Consider the following 23,156-nt stretch of genomic DNA (forward strand, 5'->3'; position numbering starts at 1 on the left):
TTTGGCCGGAAAATGGAAAAAACCATAATTTTTTGTAATATTTGTTCATCATTTAAACATCCTTTAATCGGGCATATTGGCGTCAATTTCGGTCCTAGAGTCAAACCGGTGCACTTTTCCTACATAAAATTTGCTACTTGTTCTTCTCAAGTGCTCAGATTTTTTCTAACGTCTTACGGTTCGTGAGAAAAAATTCCAATTGGAGGTCTACATGTCTTGCAAATTTCGTGAAAATAAAAACTTTGTATTTCGTTCCAAATTTAATTTATTTCGATTAAGCCTGACGTACTGATTCAAAAAGGGTATACATACCCTTATGAGAAAATGCACCGTTTGGCCGGAAAATGGAAAAAACTGAAAATTTTTAATTCGATTTTTCCATTATTTTTGCCAAACTGTGGGTAGGGGATAGAAAAAATACACATATTTGGAATAAGTTAGACCTAGTGTATATATTAACATTAAAAAACAATTTCCTAAAATTGGAATTTGCCCAAAAATGTTTAAAGGGGGTACCCTTGGATTTTTTTCAAAATTCAATAATCGGGCATATTGGCGTCAATTTCGGTCCTATAGTCAAACCGGTGCACTTTTCCTACATAAAATTTGCTACTTGTTCTTCTCAAGTGCTCAGATTTTTTCTACGTCTTACGGTTCGTGAGAAAAAATTCCAATTGGAGGTCTACATGTCTTGCAAATTTCGTGAAAATAAAAACTTTGTATTTCGTTCCAAATTTAATTTATTTCGATTAAGCCTGACGTACTGATTCAAAAAAGATATACATACTCCTATGAGAAAATGCACCGTTTGGCCGGAAAATGGAAAAAACTATAATTTTTTGTAATATTTGTTCATCATTTAAACATCCTTTAATCGGGCATATTGGCGTCAATTTCGGTCCTAGAGTCAAACCGGTGCACTTTTCCTACATAAAATTTGCTACTTGTTCTTCTCAAGTGCTCAGATTTATTCTACGTCTTACGGTTCGTGAGAAAAAATTCCAATTGGAGGTCTACATGTCTTGCAAATTTCGTGAAAATAAAAACTTTGTATTTCGTTCCAAATTTAATTTATTTCGATTGAGCCTGACGTACTGATTCAAAAAAGATATACATACCCCTATGAGAAAATGCACCATTTGGCCGGAAAATGGAAAAAACCATAATTTTTTGTAATATTTGTTCATCATTTAAACATCCTTTAATCGGGCATATTGGCGTCAATTTCGGTCCTAGAGTCAAACCGGTGCACTTTTCCTACATAAAATTTGCTACTTGTTCTTCTCAAGTGCTCAGATTTTTTCTAACGTCTTACGGTTCGTGAGAAAAAATTCCAATTGGAGGTCTACATGTCTTGCAAATTTCGTGAAAATAAAAACTTTGTATTTCGTTCCAAATTTAATTTATTTCGATTAAGCCTGACGTACTGATTCAAAAAGGGTATACATACCCTTATGAGAAAATGCACCGTTTGGCCGGAAAATGGAAAAAACTGAAAATTTTTAATTCGATTTTTCCATTATTTTTGCCAAACTGTGGGTAGGGGATAGAAAAAATACACATATTTGGAATAAGTTAGACCTAGTGTATATATTAACATTAAAAAAACAATTTCCTAAAATTGGAATTTGCCCAAAAATGTTTAAAGGGGGTACCCTTGGATTTTTTTCAAAATTCAATAATCGGGCATATTGGCGTCAATTTCGGTCCTATAGTCAAACCGGTGCACTTTTCCTACATAAAATTTGCTACTTGTTCTTCTCAAGTGCTCAGATTTTTTCTACGTCTTACGGTTCGTGAGAAAAAATTCCAATTGGAGGTCTACATGTCTTGCAAATTTCGTGAAAATAAAAACTTTGTATTTCGTTCCAAATTTAATTTATTTCGATTAAGCCTGACGTACTGATTCAAAAAAGATATACATACCCCTATGAGAAAATGCACCGTTTGGCCGGAAAATGGAAAAAACTATAATTTTTTGTAATATTTGTTCATCATTTAAATATCCTTTAATCGGGCATATTGGCGTCAATTTCGGTCCTAGAGTCAAACCGGTGCACTTTTCCTACATAAAATTTGCTACTTGTTCTTCTCAAGTGCTCAGATTTATTCTACGTCTTACGGTTCGTGAGAAAAAATTCCAATTGGAGGTCTACATGTCTTGCAAATTTCGTGAAAATAAAAACTTTGTATTTCGTTCCAAATTTAATTTATTTCGATTGAGCCTGACGTACTGATTCAAAAAAGATATACATACCCCTATGAGAAAATGCACCATTTGGCCGGAAAATGGAAAAAACCATAATTTTTTGTAATATTTGTTCATCATTTAAACATCCTTTAATCGGGCATATTGGCGTCAATTTCGGTCCTAGAGTCAAACCGGTGCACTTTTCCTACATAAAATTTGCTACTTGTTCTTCTCAAGTGCTCAGATTTTTTCTAACGTCTTACGGTTCGTGAGAAAAAATTCCAATTGGAGGTCTACATGTCTTGCAAATTTCGTGAAAATAAAAACTTTGTATTTCGTTCCAAATTTAATTTATTTCGATTAAGCCTGACGTACTGATTCAAAAAGGGTATACATACCCTTATGAGAAAATGCACCGTTTGGCCGGAAAATGGAAAAAACTGAAAATTTTTAATTCGATTTTTCCATTATTTTTGCCAAACTGTGGGTAGGGGATAGAAAAAATACACATATTTGGAATAAGTTAGACCTAGTGTATATATTAACATTAAAAAAACAATTTCCTAAAATTGGAATTTGCCCAAAAATGTTTAAAGGGGGTACCCTTGGATTTTTTTCAATATTCAATAATCGGGCATATTGGCGTCAATTTCGGTCCTAGAGTCAAACCGGTGCACTTTTCCTACATAAAATTTGCTACTTGTTCTTCTCAAGTGCTCAGATTTTTTCTACGTCTTACGGTTCGTGAGAAAAAATTCCAATTGGAGGTCTACATGTCTTGCAAATTTCGTGAAAATAAAAACTTTGTATTTCGTTCCAAATTTAATTCATTTCGATTAAGCCTGACGTACTGATTCAAAAAAGATATACATACCCCTATGAGAAAATGCACCATTTGGCCGGAAAATGGAAAAAACCATAATTTTTTGTAATATTTGTTCATCATTTAAACATCCTTTAATCGGGCATATTGGCGTCAATTTCGGTCCTAGAGTCAAACCAGTGCACTTTTTTTACATAAAATTTGCTACTTGTTCTTCTCAAGTGCTCAGATTTTTTCTAAGCCTTACGGTTCGTGAGAAAAAATTCCAATTGGAGGTCTACATGTCTTGCAAATTTCGTGAAAATAAAAACTTTGTATTTCGTTCCAAATTTAATTTATTTCGATTAAACCTGACGTACTGATTCAAAAAGGGTATACATACCCTTATGAGAAAATGCACCGTTTGGCCGGAAAATGGAAAAAACTGAAAATTTTTAATTCGATTTTTCCATTATTTTTGCCAAACTGTGGGTAGGGGATAGAAAAAATACACATATTTGGAATAAGTTAGACCAATGTATATATTAACATTAAAAAAACAATTTCCTAAAATTGGAATTTGCCCAAAAATGTTTAAAGGGGGTACCCTTGGATTTTTTTCAAAATTCAATAATCGGGCATATTGGCGTCAATTTCGGTCCTATAGTCAAACCGGTGCACTTTTCCTACATAAAATTTGCTACTTGTTCTTCTCAAGTGCTCAGATTTTTTCTACGTCTTACGGTTCGTGAGAAAAAATTCCAATTGGAGGTCTACATGTCTTGCAAATTTCGTGAAAGTAAAAACTTTGTATTTCGTTCCAAATTTAATTTATTTCGATTAAGCCAGACGTACTGATTCAAAAAAGATATACATACCCCTATGAGAAAATGCACCATTTGGCCGGAAAATGGAAAAAACCATAATTTTTTGTAATATTTGTTCATCATTTAAACATCCTTTAATCGGGCATATTGGCGTCAATTTCGGTCCTAGAGTCAAACCAGTGCACTTTTTTTACATAAAATTTGCTACTTGTTCTTCTCAAGTGCTCAGATTTTTTCTACGTCTTACGGTTCGTGAGAAAAAATTCCAATTGGAGGTCTACATGTCTTGCAAATTTCGTGAAAATAAAAACTTTGTATTTCGTTCCAAATTTAATTTATTTCGATTAAACCTGACGTACTGATTCAAAAAGGGTATACATACCCTTATGAGGAAATGCACCGTTTGGCCGGAAAATGGAAAAAACTGAAAATTTTTAATTCGATTTTTCCATTATTTTTGCCAAACTGTGGGTAGGGGATAGAAAAAATACACATATTTGGAATAAGTTAGACCTAGTGTATATATTAACATTAAAAAAACAATTTCCCAAAATTGGAATTTGCCCAAAAATGTTTAAAGGGGGTACCCTTGGACTTTTTTCAAAATTCAATAATCGGGCATATTGGCGTCAATTTCGGTCCCATAGTCAAACCGGTGCACTTTTCCTACATAAAATTTGCTACTTGTTCTTCTCAAGTGCTCAGATTTTTTCTACCTCTTACGGTTCGTGAGAAAAAATTCCAATTGGAGGTCTACATGTCTTGCAAATTTCGTGAAAATAAAAACTTTGTATTTCGTTCCAAATTTAATTCATTTCGATTAAGCCTGACGTACTGATTCAAAAAAGATATACATACCCCTATGAGAAAATGCACCATTTGGCCGGAAAATGGAAAAAACCATAACTTTTTGTAATATTTGTTCATCATTTAAACATCCTTTAATCGGGCATATTGGCGTCAATTTCGGTCCTAGAGTCAAACCGGTGCACTTTTCCTACATAAAATTTGCTACTTGTTCTTCTCAAGTGCTCAGATTTTTTCTAACGTCTTACGGTTCGTGAGAAAAAATTCCAATTGGAGGTCTACATGTCTTGCAAATTTCGTGAAAATAAAAACTTTGTATTTCGTTCCAAATTTAATTTATTTCGATTAAGCCTGACGTACTGATTCAAAAAGGGTATACATACCCTTATGAGAAAATGCACCGTTTGGCCGGAAAATGGAAAAAACTGAAAATTTTTAATTCGATTTTTCCATTATTTTTGCCAAACTGTGGGTAGGGGATAGAAAAAATACACATATTTGGAAAAAGTTAGACCTAGTGTATATATTAACATTAAAAAAACAATTTCCTAATTTTGGAATTTGCCCAAAAATGTTTAAAGGGGGTACCCTTGGATTTTTTTCAAAATTCAATAATCGGGCATATTGGCGTCAATTTCGGTCCTATAGTCAAACCGGTGCACTTTTCCTACATAAAATTTGCTACTTGTTCTTCTCAAGTGCTCAGATTTTTTCTACGTCTTACGGTTCGTGAGAAAAAATTCCAATTGGAGGTCTACATGTCTTGCAAATTTCGTGAAAATAAAAACTTTGTATTTCGTTCCAAATTTAATTTATTTCGATTAAGCCTGACGTACTGATTCAAAAAAGATATACATACCCCTATGAGAAAATGCACCGTTTGGCCGGAAAATGGAAAAAACTATAATTTTTTGTAATATTTGTTCATCATTTAAATATCCTTTAATCGGGCATATTGGCGTCAATTTCGGTCCTAGAGTCAAACCGGTGCACTTTTCCTACATAAAATTTGCTACTTGTTCTTCTCAAGTGCTCAGATTTTTTCTACGTCTTACGGTTCGTGAGAAAAAATTCCAATTGGAGGTCTACATGTCTTGCAAATTTCGTGAAAATAAAAACTTTGTATTTCGTTCCAAATTTAATTCATTTCGATTAAGCCTGACGTACTGATTCAAAAAAGATATACATACTTCTATGAGAAAATGCACCATTTGGCCGGAAAATGGAAAAAACCATAATTTTTTGTAATATTTGTTCATCATTTAAACATCCTTTAATCGGGCATATTGGCGTCAATTTCGGTCCTAGAGTCAAACCAGTGCACTTTTTTTACATAAAATTTGCTATTTGTTCTTCTCAAGTGCTCAGATTTTTTCTAAGTCTTACGGTTCGTGAGAAAAAATTCCAATTGGAGGTCTACATGTCTTGCAAATTTCGTGAAAATAAAAACTTTGTATTTCGTTCCAAATTTAATTTATTTTGATTAAACCTGACGTACTGATTCAAAAAGGGTATACATACCCTTATGAGAAAATGCACCGTTTGGCCGGAAAATGGAAAAAACTGAAAATTTTTAATTCGATTTTTCCATTATTTTTGCCAAACTGTGGGTAGGGGATAGAAAAAATACACATATTTGGAATAAGTTAGACCTAGTGTATATATTAACATTAAAAAAACAATTTCCTAAAATTGGAATTTGCCCAAAAATGTTTAAAGGGGGTACCCTTGGATTTTTTTCAAAATTCAATAATCGGGCATATTGGCGTCAATTTCGGTCCTATAGTCAAACCGGTGCACTTTTCCTACATAAAATTTGCTACTTGTTCTTCTCAAGTGCTCAGATTTTTTCTAACGTCTTACGGTTCGTGAGAAAAAATTCCAATTGGAGGTCTACATGTCTTGCAAATTTCGTGAAAATAAAAACTTTGTATTTCGTTCCAAATTTAATTTATTTCGATTAAGCCTGACGTACTGATTCAAAAAAGATATACATACCCCTATGAGAAAATGCACCATTTGGCCGGAAAATGGAAAAAACCATAACTTTTTGTAATATTTGTTCATCATTTAAACATCCTTTAATCGGGCATATTGGCGTCAATTTCGGTCCTAGAGTCAAACCGGTGCACTTTTCCTACATAAAATTTGCTACTTGTTCTTCTCAAGTGCTCAGATTTTTTCTACGTCTTACGGTTCGTGAGAAAAAATTCCAATTGGAGGTCTACATGTCTTGCAAATTTCGTGAAAATAAAAACTTTGTATTTCGTTCCAAATTTAATTTATTTCGATTAAGCCTGACGTACTGATTCAAAAAAGATATACATACCCCTATGAGAAAATGCACCATTTGGCCGGAAAATGGAAAAAACCATAATTTTTTGTAATATTTGTTCATCATTTAAACATCCTTTAATCGGGCATATTGGCGTCAATTTCGGTCCTAGAGTCAAACCGGTGCACTTTTCCTACATAAAATTTGCTACTTGTTCTTCTCAAGTGCTCAGATTTTTTCTAACGTCTTACGGTTCGTGAGAAAAAATTCCAATTGGAGGTCTACATGTCTTGCAAATTTCGTGAAAATAAAAACTTTGTATTTCGTTCCAAATTTAATTTATTTCGATTAAGCCTGACGTACTGATTCAAAAAGGGTATACATACCCTTATGAGAAAATGCACCGTTTGGCCGGAAAATGGAAAAAACTGAAAATTTTTAATTCGATTTTTCCATTATTTTTGCCAAACTGTGGGTAGGGGATAGAAAAAATACACATATTTGGAATAAGTTAGACCTAGTGTATATATTAACATTAAAAAAACAATTTCCTAATTTTGGAATTTGCCCAAAAATGTTTAAAGGGGGTACCCTTGGATTTTTTTCAAAATTCAATAATCGGGCATATTGGCGTCAATTTCGGTCCTATAGTCAAACCGGTGCACTTTTCCTACATAAAATTTGCTACTTGTTCTTCTCAAGTGCTCAGATTTTTTCTACGTCTTACGGTTCGTGAGAAAAAATTCCAATTGGAGGTCTACATGTCTTGCAAATTTCGTGAAAATAAAAACTTTGTATTTCGTTCCAAATTTAATTTATTTCGATTAAGCCTGACGTACTGATTCAAAAAAGATATACATACCCCTATGAGAAAATGCACCGTTTGGCCGGAAAATGGAAAAAACTATAATTTTTTGTAATATTTGTTCATCATTTAAATATCCTTTAATCGGGCATATTGGCGTCAATTTCGGTCCTAGAGTCAAACCGGTGCACTTTTCCTACATAAAATTTGCTACTTGTTCTTCTCAAGTGCTCAGATTTTTTCTACGTCTTACGGTTCGTGAGAAAAAATTCCAATTGGAGGTCTACATGTCTTGCAAATTTCGTGAAAATAAAAACTTTGTATTTCGTTCCAAATTTAATTCATTTCGATTAAGCCTGACGTACTGATTCAAAAAAGATATACATACCCCTATGAGAAAATGCACCATTTGGCCGGAAAATGGAAAAAACCATAATTTTTTGTAATATTTGTTCATCATTTAAACATCCTTTAATCGGGCATATTGGCGTCAATTTCGGTCCTAGAGTCAAACCAGTGCACTTTTTTTACACAAAATTTGCTATTTGTTCTTCTCAAGTGCTCAGATTTTTTCTAAGTCTTACGGTTCGTGAGAAAAAATTCCAATTGGAGGTCTACATGTCTTGCAAATTTCGTGAAAATAAAAACTTTGTATTTCGTTCCAAATTTAATTTATTTTGATTAAACCAGACGTACTGATTCAAAAAGGGTATACATACCCTTATGAGAAAATGCACCGTTTGGCCGGAAAATGGAAAAAACTGAAAATTTTTAATTCGATTTTTTCATTATTTTTGCCAAACTGTGGGTAGGGGATAGAAAAAATACACATATTTGGAATAAGTTAGACCTAGTGTATATATTAACATTAAAAAAACAATTTCCTAAAATTGGAATTTGCCCAAAAATGTTTAAAGGGGGTACCCTTGGATTTTTTTCAAAATTCAATAATCGGGCATATTGGCGTCAATTTCGGTCCTATAGTCAAACCGGTGCACTTTTCCTACATAAAATTTGCTACTTGTTCTTCTCAAGTGCTCAGATTTTTTCTAACGTCTTACGGTTCGTGAGAAAAAATTCCAATTGGAGGTCTACATGTCTTGCAAATTTCGTGAAAATAAAAACTTTGTATTTCGTTCCAAATTTAATTTATTTCGATTAAGCCTGACGTACTGATTCAAAAAAGATATACATACCCCTATGAGAAAATGCACCATTTGGCCGGAAAATGGAAAAAACCATAACTTTTTGTAATATTTGTTCATCATTTAAACATCCTTTAATCGGGCATATTGGCGTCAATTTCGGTCCTAGAGTCAAACCGGTGCACTTTTCCTACATAAAATTTGCTACTTGTTCTTCTCAAGTGCTCAGATTTTTTCTACGTCTTACGGTTCGTGAGAAAAAATTCCAATTGGAGGTCTACATGTCTTGCAAATTTCGTGAAAATAAAAACTTTGTATTTCGTTCCAAATTTAATTCATTTCGATTAAGCCTGACGTACTGATTCAAAAAAGATATACATACCCCTATGAGAAAATGCACCATTTGGCCGGAAAATGGAAAAAACCATAATTTTTTGTAATATTTGTTCATCATTTAAACATCCTTTAATCGGGCATATTGGCGTCAATTTCGGTCCTAGAGTCAAACCGGTGCACTTTTCCTACATAAAATTTGCTACTTGTTCTTCTCAAGTGCTCAGATTTTTTCTAACGTCTTACGGTTCGTGAGAAAAAATTCCAATTGGAGGTCTACATGTCTTGCAAATTTCGTGAAAATAAAAACTTTGTATTTCGTTCCAAATTTAATTTATTTCGATTAAGCCTGACGTACTGATTCAAAAAGGGTATACATACCCTTATGAGAAAATGCACCGTTTGGCCGGAAAATGGAAAAAACTGAAAATTTTTAATTCGATTTTTCCATTATTTTTGCCAAACTGTGGGTAGGGGATAGAAAAAATACACATATTTGGAATAAGTTAGACCTAGTGTATATATTAACATTAAAAAAACAATTTCCTAATTTTGGAATTTGCCCAAAAATGTTTAAAGGGGGTACCCTTGGATTTTTTTCAAAATTCAATAATCGGGCATATTGGCGTCAATTTCGGTCCTATAGTCAAACCGGTGCACTTTTCCTTCATAAAATTTGCTACTTGTTCTTCTCAAGTGCTCAGATTTTTTCTACGTCTTACGGTTCGTGAGAAAAAATTCCAATTGGAGGTCTACATGTCTTGCAAATTTCGTGAAAATAAAAACTTTGTATTTCGTTCCAAATTTAATTTATTTCGATTAAGCCTGACGTACTGATTCAAAAAAGATATACATACTCCTATGAGAAAATGCACCGTTTGGCCGGAAAATGGAAAAAACTATAATTTTTTGTAATATTTGTTCATCATTTAAATATCCTTTAATCGGGCATATTGGCGTCAATTTCGGTCCTAGAGTCAAACCGGTGCACTTTTCCTAGATAAAATTTGCTACTTGTTCTTCTCAAGTGCTCAGATTTTTTCTACGTCTTACGGTTCGTGAGAAAAAATTCCAATTGGAGGTCTACATGTCTTGCAAATTTCGTGAAAATAAAAACTTTGTATTTCGTTCCAAATTTAATTCATTTCGATTAAGCCTGACGTACTGATTCAAAAAAGATATACATACCCCTATGAGAAAATGCACCATTTGGCCGGAAAATGGAAAAAACCATAATTTTTTGTAATATTTGTTCATCATTTAAACATCCTTTAATCGGGCATATTGGCGTCAATTTCGGTCCTAGAGTCAAACCAGTGCACTTTTTTTACATAAAATTTGCTATTTGTTCTTCTCAAGTGCTCAGATTTTTTCTAAGTCTTACGGTTCGTGAGAAAAAATTCCAATTGGAGGTCTACATGTCTTGCAAATTTCGTGAAAATAAAAACTTTGTATTTCGTTCCAAATTTAATTTATTTTGATTAAACCTGACGTACTGATTCAAAAAGGGTATACATACCCTTATGAGAAAATGCACCGTTTGGCCGGAAAATGGAAAAAACTGAAAATTTTTAATTCGATTTTTCCATTATTTTTGCCAAACTGTGGGTAGGGGATAGAAAAAATACACATATTTGGAATAAGTTAGACCTAGTGTATATATTAACATTAAAAAAACAATTTCCTAAAATTGGAATTTGCCCAAAAATGTTTAAAGGGGGTACCCTTGGATTTTTTTCAAAATTCAATAATCGGGCATATTGGCGTCAATTTCGGTCCTATAGTCAAACCGGTGCACTTTTCCTACATAAAATTTGCTACTTGTTCTTCTCAAGTGCTCAGATTTTTTCTAACGTCTTACGGTTCGTGAGAAAAAATTCCAATTGGAGGTCTACATGTCTTGCAAATTTCGTGAAAATAAAAACTTTGTATTTCGTTCCAAATTTAATTTATTTCGATTAAGCCTGACGTACTGATTCAAAAAAGATATACATACCCCTTTGAGAAAATGCACCATTTGGCCGGAAAATGGAAAAAACCATAACTTTTTGTAATATTTGTTCATCATTTAAACATATTTTAATCGGGCATATTGGCGTCAATTTCGGTCCTAGAGTCAAACCGGTGCACTTTTCCTACATAAAATTTGCTACTTGTTCTTCTCAAGTGCTCAGATTTTTTCTACGTCTTACGGTTCGTGAGAAAAAATTCCAATTGGAGGTCTACATGTCTTGCAAATTTCGTGAAAATAAAAACTTTGTATTTCGTTCCAAATTTAATTCATTTCGATTAAGCCTGACGTACTGATTCAAAAAAGATATACATACCCCTATGAGAAAATGCACCATTTGGCCGGAAAATGGAAAAAACCATAATTTTTTGTAATATTTGTTCATCATTTAAACATCCTTTAATCGGGCATATTGGCGTCAATTTCGGTCCTAGAGTCAAACCAGTGCACTTTTTTTACATAAAATTTGCTATTTGTTCTTCTCAAGTGCTCAGATTTTTTCTAAGTCTTACGGTTCGTGAGAAAAAATTCCAATTGGAGGTCTACATGTCTTGCAAATTTCGTGAAAATAAAAACTTTGTATTTCGTTCCAAATTTAATTTATTTCGATTAAACCTGACGTACTGATTCAAAAAGGGTATACATACCCTTATGAGAAAATGCACCGTTTGGCCGGAAAATGGAAAAAACTGAAAATTTTTAATTCGATTTTTCCATTATTTTTGCCAAACTGTGGGTAGGGGATAGAAAAAATACACATATTTGGAATAAGTTAGACCAATGTATATATTAACATTAAAAAAACAATTTCCTAAAATTGGAATTTGCCCAAAAATGTTTAAAGGGGGTACCCTTGGATTTTTTTCAAAATTCAATAATCGGGCATATTGGCGTCAATTTCGGTCCTATAGTCAAACCGGTGCACTTTTCCTACATAAAATTTGCTACTTGTTCTTCTCAAGTGCTCAGATTTTTTCTACGTCTTACGGTTCGTGAGAAAAAATTCCAATTGGAGGTCTACATGTCTTGCAAATTTCGTGAAAATAAAAACTTTGTATTTCGTTCCAAATTTAATTTATTTCGATTAAGCCTGACGTACTGATTCAAAAAAGATATACATACCCCTATGAGAAAATGCACCATTTGGCCGGAAAATGGAAAAAACCATAACTTTTTGTAATATTTGTTCATCATTTAAACATCCTTTAATCGGGCATATTGGCGTCAATTTCGGTCCTAGAGTCAAACCGGTGCACTTTTCCTACATAAAATTTGCTACTTGTTCTTCTCAAGTGCTCAGATTTTTTCTACGTCTTACGGTTCGTGAGAAAAAATTCCAATTGGAGGTCTACATGTCTTGCAAATTTCGTGAAAATAAAAACTTTGTATTTCGTTCCAAATTTAATTCATTTCGATTAAGCCTGACGTACTGATTCAAAAAAGATATACATACCCCTATGAGAAAATGCACCATTTGGCCGGAAAATGGAAAAAACCATAATTTTTTGTAATATTTGTTCATCATTTAAACATCCTTTAATCGGGCATATTGGCGTCAATTTCGGTCCTAGAGTCAAACCGGTGCACTTTTCCTACATAAAATTTGCTACTTGTTCTTCTCAAGTGCTCAGATTTTTTCTAACGTCTTACGGTTCGTGAGAAAAAATTCCAATTGGAGGTCTACATGTCTTGCAAATTTCGTGAAAATAAAAACTTTGTATTTCGTTCCAAATTTAATTTATTTCGATTAAGCCTGACGTACTGATTCAAAAAGGGTATACATACCCTTATGAGAAAATGCACCGTTTGGCCGGAAAATGGAAAAAACTGAAAATTTTTAATTCGATTTTTCCATTATTTTTGCCAAACTGTGGGTAGGGGATAGAAAAAATACACATATTTGGAATAAGTTAGACCTAGTGTATATATTAACATTAAAAAAACAATTTCCTAATTTTGGAATTTGCCCAAAAATGTTTAAAGGGGGTACCCTTGGATTTTTTTCAAAATTCAATAATCGGGCATATTGGCGTCAATTTCGGTCCTATAGTCAAACCGGTGCACTTTTCCTACATAAAATTTGCTACTTGTTCTTCTCAAGTGCTCAGATTTTTTCTACGTCTTACGGTTCGTGAGAAAAAATTCCAATTGGAGGTCTACATGTCTTGCAAATTTCGTGAAAATAAAAACTTTGTATTTCGTTCCAAATTTAATTTATTGCGATTAAGCCTGACGTACTGATTCAAAAAAGATATACATACTCCTATGAGAAAATGCACCGTTTGGCCGGAAAATGGAAAAAACTATAATTTTTTGTAATATTTGTTCATCATTTAAATATCCTTTAATCGGGCATATTGGCGTCAATTTCGGTCCTAGAGTCAAACCGGTGCACTTTTCCTAGATAAAATTTGCTACTTGTTCTTCTCAAGTGCTCAGATTTTTTCTACGTCTTACGGTTCGTGAGAAAAAATTCCAATTGGAGGTCTACATGTCTTGCAAATTTCGTGAAAATAAAAACTTTGTATTTCGTTCCAAATTTAATTCATTTCGATTAAGCCTGACGTACTGATTCAAAAAAGATATACATACCCCTATGAGAAAATGCACCATTTGGCCGGAAAATGGAAAAAACCATAATTTTTTGTAATATTTGTTCATCATTTAAACATCCTTTAATCGGGCATATTGGCGTCAATTTCGGTCCTAGAGTCAAACCAGTGCACTGTTTTTACATAAAATTTGCTATTTGTTCTTCTCAAGTGCTCAGATTTTTTCTAAGCCTTACGGTTCGTGAGAAAAAATTCCAATTGGAGGTCTACATGTCTTGTAAATTTCGTGAAAATAAAAACTTTGTATTTCGTTCCAAATTTAATTTATTTTGATTAAACCTGACGTACTGATTCAAAAAGGGTATACATACCCTTATGAGAAAATGCACCGTTTGGCCGGAAAATGGAAAAAACTGAAAATTTTTAATTCGATTTTTCCATTATTTTTGCCAAACTGTGGGTAGGGGATAGAAAAAATACACATATTTGGAATAAGTTAGACCTAGTGTATATATTAACATTAAAAAAACAATTTCCTAAAATTGGAATTTGCCCAAAAATGTTTAAAGGGGGTACCCTTGGATTTTTTTCAAAATTCAATAATCGGGCATATTGGCGTCAATTTCGGTCCTATAGTCAAACCGGTGCACTTTTCCTACATAAAATTTGCTACTTGTTCTTCTCAAGTGCTCAGATTTTTTCTAACGTCTTACGGTTCGTGAGAAAAAATTCCAATTGGAGGTCTACATGTCTTGCAAATTTCGTGAAAATAAAAACTTTGTATTTCGTTCCAAATTTAATTTATTTCGATTAAGCCTGACGTACTGATTCAAAAAAGATATACATACCCCTATGAGAAAATGCACCATTTGGCCGGAAAATGGAAAAAACCATAACTTTTTGTAATATTTGTTCATCATTTAAACATCCTTTAATCGGGCATATTGGCGTCAATTTCGGTCCTAGAGTCAAACCGGTGCACTTTTCCTACATAAAATTTGCTACTTGTTCTTCTCAAGTGCTCAGATTTTTTCTACGTCTTACGGTTCGTGAGAAAAAATTCCAATTGGAGGTCTACATGTCTTGCAAATTTCGTGAAAATAAAAACTTTGTATTTCGTTCCAAATTTAATTCATTTCGATTAAGCCTGACGTACTGATTCAAAAAAGATATACATACCCCTATGAGAAAATGCACCATTTGGCCGGAAAATGGAAAAAACCATAATTTTTTGTAATATTTGTTCATCATTTAAACATCCTTTAATCGGGCATATTGGCGTCAATTTCGGTCCTAGAGTCAAACCAGTGCACTTTTTTTACATAAAATTTGCTATTTGTTCTTCTCAAGTGCTCAGATTTTTTCTAAGTCTTACGGTTCGTGAGAAAAAATTCCAATTGGAGGTCTACATGTCTTGCAAATTTCGTGAAAATAAAAACTTTGTATTTCGTTCCAAATTTAATTTATTTCGATTAAACCTGACGTACTGATTCAAAAAGGGTATACATACCCTTATGAGAAAATGCACCGTTTGGCCGGAAAATGGAAAAAACTGAAAATTTTTAATTCGATTTTTCCATTATTTTTGCCAAACTGTGGGTAGGGGATAGAAAAAATACACATATTTGGAATAAGTTAGACCAATGTATATATTAACATTAAAAAAACAATTTCCTAAAATTGGAATTTGCCCAAAAATGTTTAAAGGGGGTACCCTTGGATTTTTTTCAAAATTCAATAATCGGGCATATTGGCGTCAATTTCGGTCCTATAGTCAAACCGGTGCACTTTTCCTACATAAAATTTGCTACTTGTTCTTCTCAAGTGCTCAGATTTTTTCTACGTCTTACGGTTCGTGAGAAAAAATTCCAATTGGAGGTCTACATGTCTTGCAAATTTCGTGAAAATAAAAACTTTGTATTTCGTTCCAAATTTAATTTATTTCGATTAAGCCTGACGTACTGATTCAAAAAAGATATACATACCCCTATGAGAAAATGCACCATTTGGCCGGAAAATGGAAAAAACCATAATTTTTTGTAATATTTGTTCATCATTTAAACATCCTTTAATCGGGCATATTGGCGTCAATTTCGGTCCTAGAGTCAAACCAGTGCACTTTTTTTACATAAAATTTGCTACTTGTTCTTCTCAAGTGCTCAGATTTTTTCTACGTCTTACGGTTCGTGAGAAAAAATTCCAATTGGAGGTCTACATGTCTTGCAAATTTCGTGAAAATAAAAACTTTGTATTTCGTTCCAAATTTAATTTATTTCGATTAAACCTGACGTACTGATTCAAAAAGGGTATACATACCCTTATGAGGAAATGCACCGTTTGGCCGGAAAATTGAAAAAACTGAAAATTTTTAATTCGATTTTTCCATTATTTTTGACAAACTGTGAGTAGGGGATAGAAAAAATACACATATTTGGAATAAGTTAGACCTAGTGTATATATTAACATTAAAAAAACAATTTCCTAAAATTGGAATTTGCCCAAAAATGTTTAAAGGGGGTACCCTTGGATTTTTTTCAAAATTCAATAATCGGGCATATTGGCGTCAATTTCGGTCCTATAGTCAAACCGGTGCACTTTTCCTACATAAAATTTGCTACTTGTTCTTCTCAAGTGCTCAGATTTTTTCTACGTCTTACGGTTCGTGAGAAAAAATTCCAATTGGAGGTCTACATGTCTTGCAAATTTCGTGAAAATAAAAACTTTGTATTTCGTTCCAAATTTAATTCATTTCGATTAAGCCTGACGTACTGATTCAAAAAAGATATACATACCCCTATGAGAAAATGCACCATTTGGCCGGAAAATGGAAAAAACCATAACTTTTTGTAATATTTGTTCATCATTTAAACATCCTTTAATCGGGCATATTGGCGTCAATTTCGGTCCTAGAGTCAAACCGGTGCACTTTTCCTACATAAAATTTGCTACTTGTTCTTCTCAAGTGCTCAGATTTTTTCTACGTCTTACGGTTCGTGAAAAAAAAATTCCAATTGGAGGTCTACATGTCTTGCAAATTTCGTGAAAATAAAAACTTTGTATTTCGTTCCAAATTTAATTCATTTCGATTAAGCCTGACGCACTCATTCAAAAAAGATATACATACCCCTATGAGAAAATGCACCGTTTGGCCGGAAAATGGAAAAAACTGAAAATTTTTAATTCGATTTTTCCATTATTTTTGCCAAACTGTGGGTAGGGGATAGAAAAAATACACATATTTGGAATAAGTTAGACCCAGTGTATATATTAACATTAAAAAAACAATTTCCTAAAATTGGAATTTGCCCAAAAATGTTTAAAGGGGGTACCCTTGGATTTTTTTCAAAATTCAATAATCGGGCATATTGGCGTCAATTTCGGTCCTATAGTCAAACCGGTGCACTTTTCCTACATAAAATTTGCTACTTGTTCTTCTCAAGTGCTCAGATTTTTTCTACGTCTTACGGTTCGTGAGAAAAAATTCCAATTGGAGGTCTACATGTCTTGCAAATTTCGTGAAAATAAAAACTTTGTATTTCGTTCCAAATTTAATTTATTTCGATTAAGCCTGACGTACTGATTCAAAAAGGGTATACATACCCTGATGAGAAAATGCACCGTTTGGCCGGAAAATGGAAAAAACTGAAAATTTTTAATTCGATTTTTCCATTATTTTTGCCAAACTGTGGGTAGGGGATAGAAAAAATACACATATTTAGAATAAGTTAGACCTAGTGTATATATTAACATTAAAAAAACAATTTCCTAAAATTGGAATTTGCCCAAAAATGTTTAAAGGGGGTACCCTTGGATTTTTTTCAATATTCAATAATCGGGCATATTGGCGTCAATTTCGGTCCTATAGTCAAACCGGTGCACTTTTCCTACATAAAATTTGCTACTTGTTCTTCTCAAGTGCTCATATTTTTTCTACGTCTTACGGTTCGTGAGAAAAAATTCCAATTGGAGGTCTACATGTCTTGCAAATTTCGTGAAAATAAAAACTTTGTATTTCGTTCCAAATTTAATTTATTTCGATTAAGCCTGACGTACTGATTCAAAAAGGGTATACATACCCTTATGAGAAAATGCACCGTTTGGCCGGAAAATGGAAAAAACTGAAAATTTTTAATTCGATTTTTCCATTATTTTTGCCAAACTGTGGGTAGGGGATAGAAAAAATACACATATTTGGAATAAGTTAGACCTAGTGTATATATTAACATTAAAAAAACAATTTCCTAAAATTGGAATTTGCCCAAAAATGTTTAAAGGGGGTACCCTTGGATTTTTTTCAATATTCAATAATCGGGCATATTGGCGTCAATTTCGGTCCTATAGTCAAACCGGTGCACTTTTCCTACATAAAATTTGCTACTTGTTCTTCTCAAGTGCTCAGATTTTTTCTACGTCTTACGGTTCGTGAGAAAAAATTCCAATTGGAGGTCTACATGTCTTGCAAATTTCGTGAAAATAAAAACTTTGTATTTCGTTCCAAATTTAATTTATTTCGATTAAGCCTGACGTACTGATTCAAAAAAGATATACATACCCCTATGAGAAAATGCACCGTTTGGCCGGAAAATGGAAAAAACTATAATTTTTTGTAATATTTGTTCATCATTTAAATATCCTTTAATCGGGCATATTGGCGTCAATTTCGGTCCTAGAGTCAAACCGGTGCACTTTTCCTACATAAAATTTGCTACTTGTTCTTCTCAAGTGCTCAGATTTTTTCTACGTCTTACGGTTCGTGAGAAAAAATTCCAATTGGAGGTCTACATGTCTTGCAAATTACGTGAAAATAAAAACTTTGTATTTCGTTCCAAATTTAATTCATTTCTATTAAGCCTGACGTACTGATTCAAAAAAGATATACATACCCCTATGAGAAAATGCACCGTTTGGCCGGAAAATGGAAAAAACTATAATTTTTTGTAATATTTGGCGGGTGTTGGAGAAAAGTGGTATAAGTCTAAATTTTAAGTTTCGAGAAAAACGCAATTATAGTTTTTTCAAATTTAATATTGTTGTTACGGATACAAATAAGATATTTTCGTTAAACAATTTTTGGAAATGGCTTTGAATTTGTTGGATTAAAATAGATCTACTAGTAAAAAGGACCTAGTTGTACAATTTTTTAAAAAAAATATGACTTATATCACTTTTCACAATTATTTATTAAAGAACAAAAGCCCTTCCGGAAGATATAGTAACAAATCTAATTATTAATTATAAATAAAAAAATGTGAAACTGAAAAGTTTTATGTTTACTTAAGGGGGTACATTTATAGTCAAATACAACGTAAAAGTTTATTTAATTTTTAAACATTTCAATTTCTGTGTGTACACTCTCCTCGTCACTACTATTTTCATCCTCGGGTAACGTATGTGGTATATCCTCCTTCGTAGTTAAATTTCTATAAAAATCATGAAATGTTTCTGAAATATAAGGCAATAGCTCTATCAAGTTCTTTTTTTTATCAATGTTTATTGGATTGGGACCTTTATATGACAGAGGAATTTTTATGTTTTTAGGCCACGTATTACCTTTTCTTAAAAAACATACGCTTTTAAATGGTTCGTCTACATTTAAGCTACTTTTGTATTCAAGGACACCAGGATTCTGTGAAAATCTCAACCATTTCATTTGTTTCCACATGACTTTTTCTCCTAAGTTATTCATTTTTCTTTGTTGAAGGACATTCTTATACAAAGAAGAAAACTCAAGAAAATCCGATCTGCACATTTCAGTAACTAAAAAAGTTCGCTTATTTCCACATAGTCTTACCAAATTCATCCAGTCTCTTGGATGTTCTATCGAACATGGATATCTTTTCTTTTTTTTCTCTATAATTGCGTGATCTGAATCACACTCCATGTGGGTGTGACCAGGAACAAGAAATTTGTGGTTAATGTATGATAGATTGGGATTCTCTTTTAAAACCATCATGAACATTGCAGGTAGAAAAGAGTTCTTGTTTGGTCCTGCACACGTATCAGAATATAAGGTGATCTCTTTTATTTCAGGTGAAATATGTGAAATCTGCTTGTATAAGCATGACGCAATCTGATTTGCACCCCGTCCAGCTACGCCCTCATGCCACATAAAACACATTGCTTGATTATCATTAAATCTATGTAATGTTAAATTAAAGGTCCACAACTGCCTTTTATAGAATGCTATTGAAGTATGAAGATCAGGTGTAGGGAGACACTGTTGCAAATCAAACGTATAAATGATTTTTGATTCATTTTCTAACGCAGCATTTTTATCTATACGCTTAGCCTCATAAGCGTTTGATGCTTCTTGTTGGTGACTATCAAGAAGATTTTTAATTTCTTGCATTTTTTGTGCATCTTTAGTTGTTTTCAGGAGCATATGATATTTATCGCATGTAGCGCAGGTATCCTTTTTAGGCTGTTTGATTTTTATTTCCATGGAATGGAATACTTCTTGATATTTGAATTTCGATACTGGGGTTTTCTCGTGAGGTAGCCATTTTTTGTATTCTTCATACATTCTTGTTAAGGTATAGTAATGAGGAAGATATATCTTTGATGAGTCACGACGACAATAGTGACTCTCATACGTTGGGATTGATCCAATGTGAACTCTTACTAATTGAATGTCTTGTTCGGGAGTTTTGTTAGATGGTGAGGCAAGACCTCGCAAATCATCATGTGGCATTGCAGAAGCTGAAGAAATCTTGTTTTTTGTCACATCGGTTAGAAACCGTTTTGTTTCGTTAAAAGTTTTTAGGAAACAACTTTGACAAACGTTAACTAGTAGTTGACCATTTAGTGGTAAAAAATATTTGTGTGACAGAAGCCTATTTTTATGTTTTTTGTTTTCTAATTTACGTTTTGTGGTTTTCTTTCCGTCTGTTGTTATAAGCCTAGCTATAAAAGACACGCGTTTGTTAAAGCTCGCTAAAGACCAATATTCTTTGAAAATTTCCTGTCGTTTTTCTTCATTTATCCTGTCTTTGCATTTTAAGCGGCAACTTATTAGCTCCTGACATGTCCGTGCTTTTATAACCTTCCCACTTTTCGTGGTGTACGATAACCCAAGGTTTCTGTTCTGCTTTCGTTCCTCACGAATTAGCCTAGTTTCATTTTTTAGCGATTTTCGTCCAGGTTTATTTTTTAAGATTTCTCTTCCTGGCTCATGTGCAATAAGTGCTGTTGTATCTTTTTGCAGCTTTTTCTTTGGGATGTCATTATCGGAGTCGGTATCACTTTTTTGTATATAATCTGGGTCCGCGTCACTATCATCAAACGCCTCCTCATTACCTGGATATTCCAGATAACCTTTGTCGTCGTCATCAATCCCACATACTTGATCAATAACTTCTTCCAAAGTCTTTCGAACATTCGGTTCACAGAAGGACAGTGAAGGTGCAGGACTTGATCTATTATCTTCATCTGCTAAGACAGGTTCTTCAAGGAAAACACCCGCATTGCCCATCATGGAATTTTCATCTTAAAACCCAGATTAATATCAAATTTTTGAAAAACTAATAAATTTTGTCAATTTTTTTTCCAGAAAAATGAAATTGTCATGCCAAAATTTACTTTTTATGGAAATTCGGTCCCCTCTAGAGAAAACCGAAAATATATTATTTTATGTATAAAATGATAAGAAATCTGAAATTGGAATTGAGTATGTAAGTTAAGCATCAACTTTTACATACATTAATTTTTAAAATTTTTAGAGATACAAATTAAAGTAACGCCACTGGTTAAAGTTAATCAAAAACAATAGGCATATTCACCAAGTTATAGTTGAGTTGCATCTAGAAAACTTTTACGCAAAAATAAATGTTGTTAATCTAGTATGTCGTATAAAAAATAATGATATTACTGTTTTAATTATTATTGTACATATAAATAAACAATTATTACCTTGGAGGTCTCCAGTATTTACATTATCTTCTTCCAACAGTTTGAAAATCAATTTGCTTCTTTGAGATGCCATAACCTCTAATTTTTATTTCTCACGGCTATTACTAAATAATCTCGAACAGGAATTGACGTTATATTACAACTAGGTGAGGTATACTATCACTACACTACTTATTACATTTCTCTCAAATACTTAAAGCTCATTTAAAAGGTCAAAACAAAAGTGGATAAAACCAACAGTAACACACGTGTAGTACTAAACCACAAATGACAGACAAGACAAGTCGATTGAGCGGGAACAAAGCGGTCATTATTTTAATAGGGAAAAGCGAGGTAAGTCGACCTAAAACTGCACAGTTTGAATTTCTATTGCCGTAACTACTAGTATATCTCAACATATATCATCAGTTTTCAATTTTGGAGTTAAAACATTTGTGGTATGTCAACATATAATGTTTTTCCCTATATTTTTTAATGAGAATAGTGATATATTTTTACATATACCTTTATTCACAATCATATTTTACTAATAACTTTTGATATATTTGTACTTGTATCACTATTCACAAATATTAATCATAAAATTATATAGGGAAGACTATTATAACTAGACTTATTTCAGTTTTCTCAATAATTTTTTTTCCTGTCTGGCAGATGGAGGCAAAACAAATGGTACTAAAATATTTATAACATTTTTCACTATATTAAATGATATTAAAAATACTTATATCATGTAACGCAAACAAATAACACCTGCTTGCCTATTAAATTGACTTATATCACTTCACCCTATCAAAGATACATGCATTTGAAAGTGGTATCTATGTTTAACTCATTTTTTACATTTTTCGACTTATATCACTTTTCCCCAACACCCGCCATTTGTTCATCATTTAAACATCCTTTAATCGGGCATATTGGCGTCAATTTCGGTCCTAGAGTCAAACCGGTGCACTTTTCCTACATAAAATTTGCTACTTGTTCTTCTCAAGTGCTCAGATTTTTTCTACGTCTTACGGTTCGTGAGAAAAAATACCAATTGGAGGTCTACATGTCTTGCAAATTTCGTGAAAATAAAAACTTTGTATTTCGTTCCAAATTTAATTTATTTCGATTAAGCCTGACGTACTGATTCAAAAAGGGTATACATACCCTTATGAGAAAATGCACCGTTTGGCCGGAAAATGGAAAAAACTGAAAATTTTTAATTCGATTTTTCCATTATTTTTGCCAAACTGTGGGTAGGGGATAGAAAAAATACACATATTTGGAATAAGTTAGACCTAGTGTATATATTAACATTAAAAAAACAATTTCCTAAAATTGGAATTTGCCCAAAAATGTTTAAAGGGGGTACCCTTGGATTTTTTTCAATATTCAATAATCGGGCATATTGGCGTCAATTTCGGTCCTAGAGTCAAACCGGTGCACTTTTCCTACATAAAATTTGCTACTTGTTCTTCTCAAGTGCTCAGATTTTTTCTACGTCTTACGGTTCGT

The 23,156-nt window shown here is 32.9% G+C and overlaps 1 protein-coding gene across 1 annotated transcript; it reads right to left on the bottom strand.

The window, feature by feature from the left end:
- Positions 1-18,707: 18,707 nt before the first annotated feature.
- On the bottom strand, positions 18,708-22,071 carry LOC140440569 (uncharacterized). Its single transcript, XM_072530951.1, has 2 exons — positions 21,657-22,071; positions 18,708-21,233 (listed from the first exon to the last, which is right to left on the bottom strand). The coding sequence occupies exons 1-2, from the start codon at positions 21,727-21,729 to the stop codon at positions 19,066-19,068; spliced, it is 2,241 nt and encodes a 746-aa protein (XP_072387052.1). The 5' UTR covers positions 21,730-22,071; the 3' UTR covers positions 18,708-19,065.
- Positions 22,072-23,156: the final 1,085 nt, after the last annotated feature.

The sequence above is a fragment of the Diabrotica undecimpunctata genome, chromosome 1 (genome assembly GCF_040954645.1).
Source record: "Diabrotica undecimpunctata isolate CICGRU chromosome 1, icDiaUnde3, whole genome shotgun sequence".
NCBI lineage: Eukaryota > Metazoa > Arthropoda > Insecta > Coleoptera > Chrysomelidae > Diabrotica > Diabrotica undecimpunctata.